This window comes from Labrus mixtus, chromosome 4 (genome assembly GCF_963584025.1).
Source record: "Labrus mixtus chromosome 4, fLabMix1.1, whole genome shotgun sequence".
Taxonomy (NCBI): domain Eukaryota; kingdom Metazoa; phylum Chordata; class Actinopteri; order Labriformes; family Labridae; genus Labrus; species Labrus mixtus.
In genome coordinates, this window is record NC_083615.1 from 30836283 (window position 1) to 30848438 (window position 12156).

General features: G+C 39.4%; 1 protein-coding gene across 1 annotated transcript; it reads right to left on the reverse strand.

The window, feature by feature from the left end:
- Window positions 1–1117: 1117 nt before the first annotated feature.
- Window positions 1118–11118, reverse strand: LOC132973419 (myosin heavy chain, fast skeletal muscle-like). The gene is made up of 39 exons (XM_061036885.1): window positions 10897–11118; window positions 10681–10824; window positions 10428–10584; window positions 10307–10334; window positions 10126–10222; window positions 9925–10017; window positions 9769–9832; window positions 9591–9689; window positions 9396–9499; window positions 9136–9274; window positions 8923–9041; window positions 8558–8707; window positions 8286–8456; window positions 7883–8183; window positions 7677–7741; window positions 7489–7576; window positions 7278–7395; window positions 7074–7197; window positions 6791–6927; window positions 6442–6697; window positions 6115–6357; window positions 5856–6032; window positions 5632–5777; window positions 5451–5541; window positions 4976–5365; window positions 4743–4869; window positions 4537–4655; window positions 4266–4462; window positions 3886–4069; window positions 3620–3785; window positions 3379–3503; window positions 2969–3277; window positions 2682–2885; window positions 2464–2589; window positions 2205–2375; window positions 2013–2117; window positions 1821–1916; window positions 1314–1445; window positions 1118–1222 (listed from the first exon to the last, which is right to left on the reverse strand). Exons 1-39 carry the CDS (start codon window positions 11101–11103, stop codon window positions 1205–1207), a joined length of 5787 nt encoding a protein of 1928 aa, XP_060892868.1. The 5' UTR covers window positions 11104–11118; the 3' UTR covers window positions 1118–1204.
- Window positions 11119–12156: the final 1038 nt, after the last annotated feature.

Sequence of the window (12156 nt, forward strand, 5' to 3'; positions counted from 1 at the left end):
ACTACCTCATCAGGAAAACCTAGACTTCAGTAAGTTTTGAGCAGGACTATGGTAAAGACTTTTTTTATGAAACCTAAACTAAAACTGAAAGTTATCTGGAAATCTTTATCTTAATAGTAGATACCAAATAATCTTTAACAAAAACATTGTCAATGTATTGTAGAGGTTTTTTGATTAGAACTAACAAATGAATTTGTAACACGTTTTTTTCATTTATAACTGTTGTTTTCAATTTGAGCCCAGAACTCTGAACAAAAACAAACTTGATTACAAACATAATACAATATCAATTAGTTATGAAACCCATAAAGTCAGTGAAAAAAAAAATATCACAAAAAGCATTGGAAGATCAGAGAATATTTTATTATGGTACATTTGACATCATATTATATGATTAGAAACAGCTCATCCACTGGAGTGCTTTACTCAGCCTCTTTTACCTGTCAAAATAAAATAAAAAGCAATAAATACATACAGTATAATCCTGAATTCATTTATATCATACTTGCATGCTTGTGAAGGTTTTTATTATAATTCCTTCTCTGAAGGTTTATTTAATTCTAAACCTGCGTCAGATGTTTGATCTACATAAGGCCATATGCAGTCTAATTCAATGATAGACTGAGGCTCATTAGATAGAGAACATCTACATAAAATGCCTTCAAAGTAAAGGATTAATCTGCAGGACTTTATGTTTGTTAGAGTACCAGACATTGAAGAAATAAATGAGGGACTATACCATCAAACTGGAGATACAGGGTCCCACATTTTAATAAGGTCAGACTGAAGCATTAATTTGTACACCAGTCAATACTAAAATTTAATGTAGAGCTGAATCCCAGATCAAAGCTCATTTAAAGTCTCTGCATATCTGTTTGGTGTTTGAATGTTGTGTCAAATCTTTGTATCTTTGTATCTTGTCTTTAATTTTTTTGTTGCAAATGGAGCCGCTGTGATTCAAGAAACATTTCAGACCATGTCTGACAATAAAGTATTATCAAATCCAATCCAAGATGATTTTTTCTCATTTGTATTTGATTTCTGGATAGCACATATTACCAGTCTTTACACTTTTCTATCAGGGGAAGCAATAAGAAGAAAAGGATCAGACAGAAAGCAGTTTTCCAGTGCTTGTGTATTTTATTTTCATGTTTCACATCATATTATATGATGAGATGTACAGTAGATGATCAGCCAGGGAACTTTACTCGGCCTCTTTTCCCTGAAGACAAAAACAAAAGTGTTGAGGCATGTTCATTTCATTAAACTTAAGGCAACAGTATCTCCATATTTTCAAAACAAGTTTGATTTACCTTGCCAGAGTCACGGCTCTTAGCTCTCAGCTTGTTAACCTGGGTCTCTGCAATGTCAGCACGCTCCTCAGCCTCCTCCAGCTCATGCTGGACCTTCCTGCACTTGGACAGATGAACATTGGCCTGCTCCTCCTGGAAAACCATTTACAAGGTTTAAAGGTATTGAAAATTTTACAATTTTATATTAAAGGTCTTTTCTTATATATATATAATTATTTGGTTAACAAGAGTAAGTTCATCTTTTAGTGACAATTATTTAATATTTTACTCAGAGGATCACTGATTTTAATATGATAGACTTTTGGTGCATGATAGTGACCTTCTTATGTATATAACTTGTGTGTACAATATTTGTGCCATGATGGCTTAGTGTGATAGATGTTGCATTCATCTACATTTCTTGTACTTGTACATAAATAATATAATCTGTACAAAAAGCTAGATTAGTTTGAAAGACTTCTGTCATTTTATCTCAATATTATTTATGAATATGAATAACTCTCTTACCGATTCCTCAGCCTGCCTCTTGTAGGCCTTCACCTTGAGCTGCAACTTGTCAACCAGATCCTGCAGCCTGGTAACATTTTTCTTGTCCTCTTCAGTCTATGAAAAAAGATTGGATATATTTTAATTTTTTTTAATGTTTTAAACAATAGATAGGTGATAATGATTTGATGCCAAATGTCTAATTGACTGTACCTGGTAGGTCAGCTCTTTCACTCTCCTCTCATATTTGCGCACACCCTTAACAGCATCAGCTCCACGTCTCTGCTCAGCCTCAACCTCTGACTCCAGCTCACGAACCTTCAGAAAAAAGCAAACATTAAATGTAAATATACATTTTTCAAAGTCTTGACCCTGTTGTAAGAATTATTAACAGGATATTCTCACCCTAGACTCAAGTTTCTGGAGCTGCTTCTTGCCACCCTTCATGGCCAGATTCTCAGCCTCGTCCAGGCGGTGCTGCAGATCCTTAACAGCAACCTCAAGGTTCTTCTTCATCCTCTCCAGGTGAGCACTGGTATCCTGCTCCTTCTTCAGCTCCTCAGCCATCATAGCAGCCTATAGGAGACAGCATTTAATGTTGATAAGAATTACTTTATTAAGACACATTAAGCAGGAGTAAAAAAGCATTTCTATTAAAACCTACATCTGTGATGGCCTTCTTGGCCTTCTCCTCTGCATTCCTTGCTTCCTGAACTGTGTCATCGACTTCACTCTGGACCTGGACCAGATCAGTCTCAAGCTTCTTCTTGGTGTTCATAAGGCTTGTGTTCTGAAAGTATAAAAAAATGATTTAAGTCATTGTTTTCCCTTAATACTGATCAAGATTAGTTAGATAGTGGACAAAGTTAAAGAAAAAATCACCTGAGAGTGCAGGAGACCAACACGCTCACTTGCGTCCACCAGCTCCTGCTCAGCAACTTTGCGGCTTCTCTCAGTCTGTTCCAGAGCAGCTCTAAGTTCCTCAATTTCAGCAACCATGAGACCGTTCCTGCGATCTACCATAGCAGCCTGTTCCTTGAGGTCTTCCTGAGCTCTGACAGCATCATCAAGGTGCAGTTGTGCATCCTAGTGAAAAATTGAAAATATTCCCTTGAATGCCAAAAAAATTGCACTGACAATCTTTGCACAAAATCTGTGTGCTACAATACCTTCAACTGTGCCTGAACATTCCTCAGCTGCTTCTGGGACTCAGCAGCCTGGCGATTGGCGTGGCTCAGCTGAATCTCCATCTCATTCAGGTCTCCCTCCATCTTCTTCTTGATTCTCAGGGCATCATTCCTGCTCCTGACCTCAGAGTCCAGATTGCTCTGCATGGAGTCAATCACCCTCTGGCTATTCCTCTTGATCTGCTCCATCTCCTCGTCCTTCTCAGCCAGCTTCCTGTCTACCTCACCCTTAATCTGGTTGAGCTCAAGCTGGACACGCAGGATTTTGGACTCTTCATGTTCCAAAGTTCCCTAATGAAAGTAAATAATTCATATATAAATCTTCATTCTTTAAAATACATTTGTCCATGATTTAAATTGTCTTTCAGAGGATTTCCCCTGAACAATTGTACCTCAGCCTCTTCAAGAGCTGTCTGGATCTCAGACTTCTCAGTCTCCACCTGCTTCTTGGACTTCTCCAGCTCATGGATGCTCTTGCCAGTCTCACCAATCTGTTCAGTGAGATCAGAGATCTCCTCTGCAGAGAGATTCATGTGTTTTGTATTGTTAAGCCTTAAATGTTTAGTAAGTATTAAATATGTTAGAAATAAACACTGTAATACAATGCTTCTGTAGCATGTAGTAAGAACTCACGTTGCAGGTTCTTGTTTTCACGCTTCATGGTCTCCAGCTGATCCAGAGCTTCCTCATATGAGTTCTTCATCTTGAACAGCTCAGTGCTGAGAGAACGAGCCTCCTTCTGAGCTCCCTCAAGCTCTGCCTGACCCTCCTCATACTTCTGTTTCCACTCTGCCAACACCTAAAAAGCCATTTATTTGCTCAGTTATTTATCAGTACAATGGCGAATCAAATGAGTGTATCTTTGATTACAGAGTATAGTTGACAGAAGGACACGTTACCTTGTCAAAGTTTCTCTGCTTCTTGTCCAAGTTGGCAGCCAGGCCATTAGCTCTCTCCACATCAATCATGAGGTCCTCCACCTCACTCTGGAGCCTCTGTTTGGTCTTCTCCAGAGAAGCACACTTGGAATTGACAGCCTCAATCTGCTCCTCAGCCTCCTGGAGGCGCTGGGCAAGCTTTTTCCTGTTTGAAAAGGGTGTGATTGTGAAAACCTTAACAATCCATTTTGGCACTGATTATGTTTTCTCCACATAATATTGCATGTTTAAGAAATCTTCTAACATTTTGACCTTTTAAACTAGATTCACATATGAAAGGAGTGCGACCCGTTCAGGCGGTACCATTGTCATTTAAGCTGAGCTGTATAAAATGTACGTACTTGGATTCCTCAAGCTCCTCAGTGCGCTGGATGGCATCAGTTTCATACTTGGTTCTCCACTGAGCCACTTCACTATTGGCCTTGGACATTCCACGCTGCAGCTCAGCCTTTGCCTCCTGCTCCTCCTCAAACTGCTCCCTCAGCAGATCACAGTCATGGCGGGCTGATTGCATTCCATGGGCAAGGGCATTCTTGGCCTGATGTAAGAAATTGTGAAAATGTAATAAATCACACATACAAAGTTCTCAGTAAGAATTGAAAGTTTTCTTACCTTAACCTCCTCTTCAATCTGTCTCTTCAGCTCTTCAATCTGCTGAGTGAAGGCCTGTTTGCCTCTGGTCAGCTGGGAGACGAGAGCTTCTTTCTCTTCAATTTGACGACTGAACTCACCTTGAGAGAAACATATCATGAAACATTAGTTTGTGTTACAATTTAAAATATTCAACTACGGAGCAATCACCGATTACTTTAACATACCATTTTCTGTCAGGAGACGTGCTTTCTGCGCACTCATGTCATTGTTTTGACGGACATTTTCATCATTCTTGGTCTTCAGTTCACTAAGTTGGTCCTCAAGAGTACGGCACATCTTTTCAAGATTTCCCTGATGATGAGAAACAGAGATCATGTCAGTAATCATTTGTTTTCTAAAATGACCTTGTTTACTGAACTCTCTTGGTTGTTAAAGTAGCATGAAATGCATTGTGTACCTTGGCTTTAGCAACAGCCTCCATGTTGCTGGAGAGGTCATCAATCTCCATCTTGTATTCACTCTTTTCCTTCTCAAGCTTCTGCTTGACGCGTTGGAGGTTGTCAATCTGCTCTCCCAGCTCAGCAACGCTGTCAGCCTGCTTCTTGCGAAGAGCAGCAGCAGTGGCTTCATGCTGCAGAGTGGACTCCTCAAGATCACGACGGAGCTTCTGGAACTCTGCCTCACGTTTCTTGTTCATCTCAATCTGGGCAGCAGTGGCTCCACCGGCCTCCTCCAGCCTCTCACTGATCTCCTCAAGTTCCCTGGAGAGGTCAGCTCTCTGCTTCTCAACCTTGGCACGAGCTGCACGCTCAGCCTCAATCTCCTCCTCCAGTTCCTCAATACGGGCCTGTAGAATGTAGATATGATGTGTTTCAGTAAACTTTCACTTGACAAACAATATGTATTCTGTTTAATTTAACTCAATATTTCACCTGAAGCTCCTTGATCTTCTTCTGAAGCTGAGCACCCATTGACTGCTCATCCTCAATCTTGCTAAGGAGCTGGCTGACTTCAAAGTCCTTCCTGTGAGAATCATGGATACATTTCTTAGTAAGAGTTCATGCTGTTACAGTATTGTTTGTGTATGCTTTTGTTAAAATAAACAAAAGTTACTTTTTAATTTTCTCATCAGACTGCTGCTTGTCATTCTCAAGATCCATTATGGATTCCTGGGCCAGTTTCAGATCACCCTCAAGCTTCCTCTTGGCTCTCTCAAGGTCCATACGCAGCTTCTTCTCTTGCTCCAGAGAACCCTCAAGCTAAACAATAGTATACGACTTAATGATCAGGTTTCAACACCAATGTTATTTGCCAATTTTAAGGACTTGTGAACTTACATCATCCACTTGTTGCTCAAGCTTGGTTTTGGCCTTGGTCAGAGTGTTGACCTTGTCTTCCTCAGCCTGCAGATCATCAAGAGTCTGCTGGTGAGCTTCCTGAAGGGCTTTCTTTTCCTTGGTCAGCTTGGCAATGCTCTCATCCTGAGAGGCCATCTCCTCAGTCAGGTTCTTCACCTAAATTTGCAAGAAAGACGTTGTTATTGAGGGTAATGTTTAGATGAAACTTGATGCACGAGATAGATTGTTAAATCCAAACCTTGTTCTCAGTGGCGTGTTTTTCCTTCTCCACTTTGGCCAATGTAAGCTCCAGATCATCAATATCCTTCTTGAGCTCAGAGCATTCATCCTCCAGTTTTCTCTTCTTGGCAGTGAGCTCAGCATTGATTTCCTCTTCATCCTCCAGCCTCTCAGTGGTCTCTTTGAGTTTGGCCTCCAGCTGAATTTTGCTCTTGATAAGACCCTCACATCTCTCCTCAGCATCTGACAGATTCTCTGATTCCTAGTTTGTTGTTTGAAAAAGGATGTTAACAAATCTACATAGTACATTATGAAACAGCATATCAGTCCATCAATGTGTACTTACAGATGCGACTTGCAGCTGCAGATCATTCTTCTCCTGCAGAAGGGACACAAACTTCTCCTCCAGCTCCTTTTTCTTGGCTAGGGCAGCAGCCAAATCTGTCTTCATCTTGTCATAGTTCTCCTTCATCTGCTGCAGCTCCTTCTCAGTTTCAGCGCTCTTGAGCAGAGGCTTGATCTTGTAGTACACTTTCATCCATGGCCAGTGTTTGACATTCATGAATGAGCGGATGTTGTACTGGATGGTATAGATGGCTTCCCTGCAGAAAAGAAGAAGAAGGTGTAACTGACAAGTTTGTTGTGTGATTTTTTTTTAAATTATTCTCATTCAAAACTAGCTTTCTTCAACATGCCTCCTCTCTGTCATCTTCACAAACTCCTTTCTCATGAGGTAACCACGGCAGAGAGCCTGAGTCATGCCGACCAGAGATGCCAGCTTTTCATCTCTCATCTCCTCAAGAGTACCCAGAAGACCAGCCTTGAAGAACACCTAAACAATCATACAAAAATGAAAATGAATGTTGTAGAAACTCATATACAGTAAAGACATCTTTAAGTTATGTAACATACTCACACAATGGATGAAACATCATATCTCTTGTAGTAGAACACCTTAGAAAAAAAGTAGTATCTTACCTTGGTGTGTCCAAATTTATACTCGTCATGAGGAACATCAATTGATCCAAGCAGCTTCTCTGAAGCCTTCTTGTTATCAATGAACTGGCCCTCAGGGATGACACTGGCATTCAGCACCTTGTATCTTTTATGAGAGAGTTCATTGTCAGTGTGAGTGTTGCCTTTGAATCATCTTTATCAGAAATATACAATATGTATAGATACCTCTGCTTGAAGTCAGCATAGAGGATTCTGCTGGGGAAACCTTTCCTGCAGATTCTGATACCCTCCAGTACACCGTTACACCTGAGCTGGTGGATGACCAGGAAGTTCTCCATCAGACCTGTAAAAAGACATTTATTGTAGTTATGAAACATGTAACAACAAAATATAACCATTCCTCAAAGACTCTATTCAATTGATCTTTTTTATGTACCTGGAGTCTTTGACTCATTGGGAATCAGGCAACGCACAAAGTGAGGATGAGTGCTCCTCAAGTTAGTCATCAGCTTGCCCAAGTTCTCCTGTAGATCCAGGATTTAAAGTGATGTAATTAAATGTATATCAGTTTGGAGTATGAGTGAAAGGTGATTTTATAGCAAAGTCTTCCATTTAAAACCTTACCCTAAACTGTGAAGACACAGTCTGCATAGAACCACCCTTCTTCTTGCCTCCCTTCTTGCCAGTCTCTGTTGATATGTTTAAGTAGAGACGTTTGTTAAGTCAAAATACAATTCACATGAACCAATGCTACAGTTTTTTGAATAATGTACATTTTGTTGAACATAAAAATACATTTTATACTGTATATAAATGTTTGGCTTTCTAACCTTCAACAACAGGAGGATACAGAGCAGCCAGCAGTTTAACTGAGGACTTTTGGTACAGCTGCAGAACAGACTCATTCAGTGGATCCTTGTTCTTGTCCAGCCAGCCAGCGATGTTGTAGTCCACTGTACCAGCATAGTGCACCAGGGAGAAGTGGGCCTCAGCCTTGCCCTTTGCGGGCTTGGGCTTCTCAAATGCTTTGTTTTTGCCGAGATGCTGGTCATACAGCTTGTTCTTGAAAGATGTGTCTGTTGCCTTGGGGAACATGCACTCCTCTTCAAGGATGGAGAAGATACCCATGGGCTTTAGAAGAGGGAAAGACATATGTTATAATCTTTACATTTTCATACATTTCATACATATGTACATTGAATATAACTAAGAGCAATTTTATGGAATCTTTACCTTCTCAATCAGCTCAATACAGGCAGCCAAGTCCATGCCAAAGTCAATGAACTCCCAGATAATACCCTCCTTCTTGTACTCCTCCTGCTCCAGGACAAACATGTGGTGGTTGAAAAACTGTTGCAGTTTCTCATTGGTGAAGTTGATGCAGAGCTGCTCCAAAGTGTTGAACTGTAAGGAGACATAAAACCAGCATGAGTTTTTGCAGACAAAAAGAGTGTTTCTATCAATAAAAGTCAGTCAGGTACTGAACTGTTGGAAATTAAGCTCACATCAAAGATTTCAAAGCCAGCAATATCCAGCACTCCAATGTAGAACTGCCTTGGCTGTTTGGTGTCCAACATCTGGTTGATACGGACGACCATCCACAAGAACATCTTCTCATAGATAGACTTGGCCAGGGCAGTCACTGAGTTCATTACCTAAATAACATCACAAATACAGTTTGATTAAAGTCAGTGAGGTATGAAGTAAACATCTCATAATATATCCACTTTGAAGATGTTTTTCACGTAGTGCTAAATCCAACTCCTAAAAAGTAGCTTTAAATAGAACGCTACCATTCCATTGTCATATTAGAGTCATTACTACTTTACTAAAGTGCAATTTTTTACATTTCTTTACGTTTTATGTTTACCTGAGGTACGGTCTGTCCCTTGGTCACAAACTCATTTCCGACCTTCACTCTGGGATAGCACATTGCCTTCAGCATGTCAGCAGAGTTCAGACCCAGCAAGTATGCAACCTTGTCAGCATCTGACAAAAGTACAGTGATTAATTATTCTATGTAATATTTTTGTTGTTCCTGAACTATAATAAATAAATACATTTATAAATATTGAGATCTCACCTTCTGTGCCGTCAGGCTCAGCCTGCTCCTCACGCTGCTTCTGCTTGAACTTCATGCTACCATGGTGGAGCACAGCACCAGTCATCTTGTAGATGCTGACTTTCTCTTCACCAGTGAAGCCCAAGATATCAATAGCGTTCTATGTTTGAAAGAGGTGTCCAAACCAGATTTTATCAATTTACAAAGTGTAGATAGATTACTTTTAATGTTGCACTTATTCACAAAACATGTATAAATATGTTATAGTAAAGTTCACTCACATCAGTGGCTTCCAGCTCAACTTTGTCATCAATGCTGGCAACAGTGATCTGACCCATGCTGCACATGGGGAAGTCGTAGGGGTTGCTTGTGATGAGTGTCATTTCTGGAGATCAAAAGGGTGTAAAGTTCAATGCATTGTCATGTATAAAATGTATAAAGCAGTTTAACATTGAGGAACAAGTCAATGTGTTTACCAATAATCTCAGGTTTGTGGTTGGTCATCATCTGGTAGAAGATATGGTAGCCTCTCTCATCAGGAAGCTGGAATGTCACTCTAGACTTCTCCAGCAGATCTATGAATAATGTTCATAAGTCACACTGTGCAATTCTTCATTCTAGTTATTTGTCTATTCTAATAGTATTGTTACTTACATGTCTCAATATCAGCACTAGACAGTTTGCCAGTTGTGCCGAAATGGATTCTGATGAATTTACCCTATTTGGAACAAAGGAAGTTTTTTTTAACATCAATGAACATGGACAATGTGTAGCAAGACATCTGATTTGCAGAAATCCCTCCATACTTACGAAACGAGATGAGTTGTCATTCCTCACAGTTTTGGCGTTACCATAGGCCTCCAGCAGAGGATTAGCTGCAATAATCTGATCCTCAAGGGAACCCTGTAATGAAGGTTTAGAGTTGATATAAAAATAGTTGGGTTTTTTTTCAATGTAAAAATATTGCATACATGAAGAATGCTCAATAGTTAAAATAGTAATTTATCCCACCTTTGATGCGTCCCTCTTCGGGCCACCAACTGAGATGGTTGCAAAGTACTGGATGACACGCTTTGTGTTCACAGTCTTTCCAGCACCAGATTCTCCACTAGGTATAGAACATTCTTTTAAGAACTTGTTTGATATATTTTTGAAGTATATAAGCAATATGTTAAACACCTTTTAAACTTACGTGATCAAGACAGACTGGTTCTCCCTATCTGTTGATACATTCAAAAATAAAACAGTTAACTCTGTTTTCTTGCATCAGAAACATCATATACTGATAAATGATCTGTATCATTATGTCTTACCAGTAGCCATGAACTGAAAAGCGTTGTCAGAGACGGAGAAGATGTGGGGTGGAGCCTCCATACGCTTCTTGCCTCTGTAGGCATTTACAACCTCTTGGTCATACACTGGGAGCCATTTGTAGGGGTTCACAGTGGCACAGAACAACCCAGAGTAGGTCTGAAAGCACAGAGATTCAATAGTTACCTCAATGTTTCAAACAAGTAAATCCATGTTAAACAACATCTTGTTTCTTATTAGGGCCCATTTTCTTACATAGATCATCCATGCTGCATAACGCTCTTTGAGGTTATAAAGCACAGAGGCTTCATTGAGATGGGTCATCATGGCCATGTCCTCAATTTTGTCGTACTTGGGAGGGTTCATTGGAGTGACGTCATCTTCTTTAACTGTTCTCTCCTACAACAGGACACTTGTTACAATGAGCAATCATCATATTGAACAATTTGACTCTGATTTAAAGATACTAACCTCCTGAGTGTCCAGGACTTTGACGGTGACTTTGCCACCATCCTTCTTGACGATCATTCCCTTCACATACAGCTCCTTCGCATCAGCCACATAGCAGGCACTCTTGGCATCAAAAGGTTTGTTTTGAGCCTCGATTCTCTCCTTCTCAGGCTTACGGAGGTAAATGGCAGCCTTGCCGTATAAGGCCATCTCTGCGTCCGTACTCATGGTGGCGGCTTGTATCTAATAGATAAGAAATGAAATGACATCTTAGACTGAGTTTTAAGTTCATGTTAGTAAACAATAATTGAACTTAAAATATTCTTGAGAATTAATCATATCCACATTGAAACCATGTTTCCATATCCTTATATAAAGTTTTTCTGTGTAATTTCAGAAGAAGTGGATTCATAGAATACATTCTAGGATACAGTTTAAATTTACAACACAGTCATTGTATAACTAACTGCTTTCATTATATGCATCACTAATATGTCTCACACATAAATGATAGATTACTTACCTGACTCCCTTCTCTGTCAGTAGGTAGTATTCACCAATCCTGTTCAAAACAGTTTAACATATGTTAGAGGAGATGAAAAATCACAGCATCACAGAATCAATTTCTGAATCATTGCAGAATATAGATGTACCACAAGCAGGAACTCCAAGGTCTTCTGTGAACTACCCGTTCCTGAACGACTACTTATATTGAATGGGGCAGTGCTGACACCTCCAAAGTTAAATGTAGTTTGGTAATGTAGTCAGTGATATGGAGGAGATCACTTAAAGCATCTGTTGGAAGAATACGTCTAGTGTTTCAGGTTTCATCAGTATGGCCAGTATTGAATTATTGCTTGATCATTACTTTAGTTTAGATTAGCTACAGCCTCTCCAGCCTCTTGCATGCTCTACAGAAGTCAATTCATATATTTAGAAATAAGCCTGTGTTTTTTCCTGGGGTTAAAATCCAATTAGAAAAGGAAATTGATAAATACATTTGTACTCTAAAGGAACACAGTCTATAATTTAATTACTATGAATCAGAAATTGTTTTTTTCATTGTTAAAGTTGTACAGTATTTTGTTATTGAAATCATCTTATTTTAAATTATGTAATTAGGGTTTGGTAAATCAAGATGATGGTTTACGACATTAAAAAGAACACTTTTTTGATTTAAAGGGCAACTTAGAACTTCAAATTGAGCAACACATGTCCTCTTAAATCAAAAAACACTTAAAGTTCATAAAATACATCACATTTATTATGTGATTTTCAATA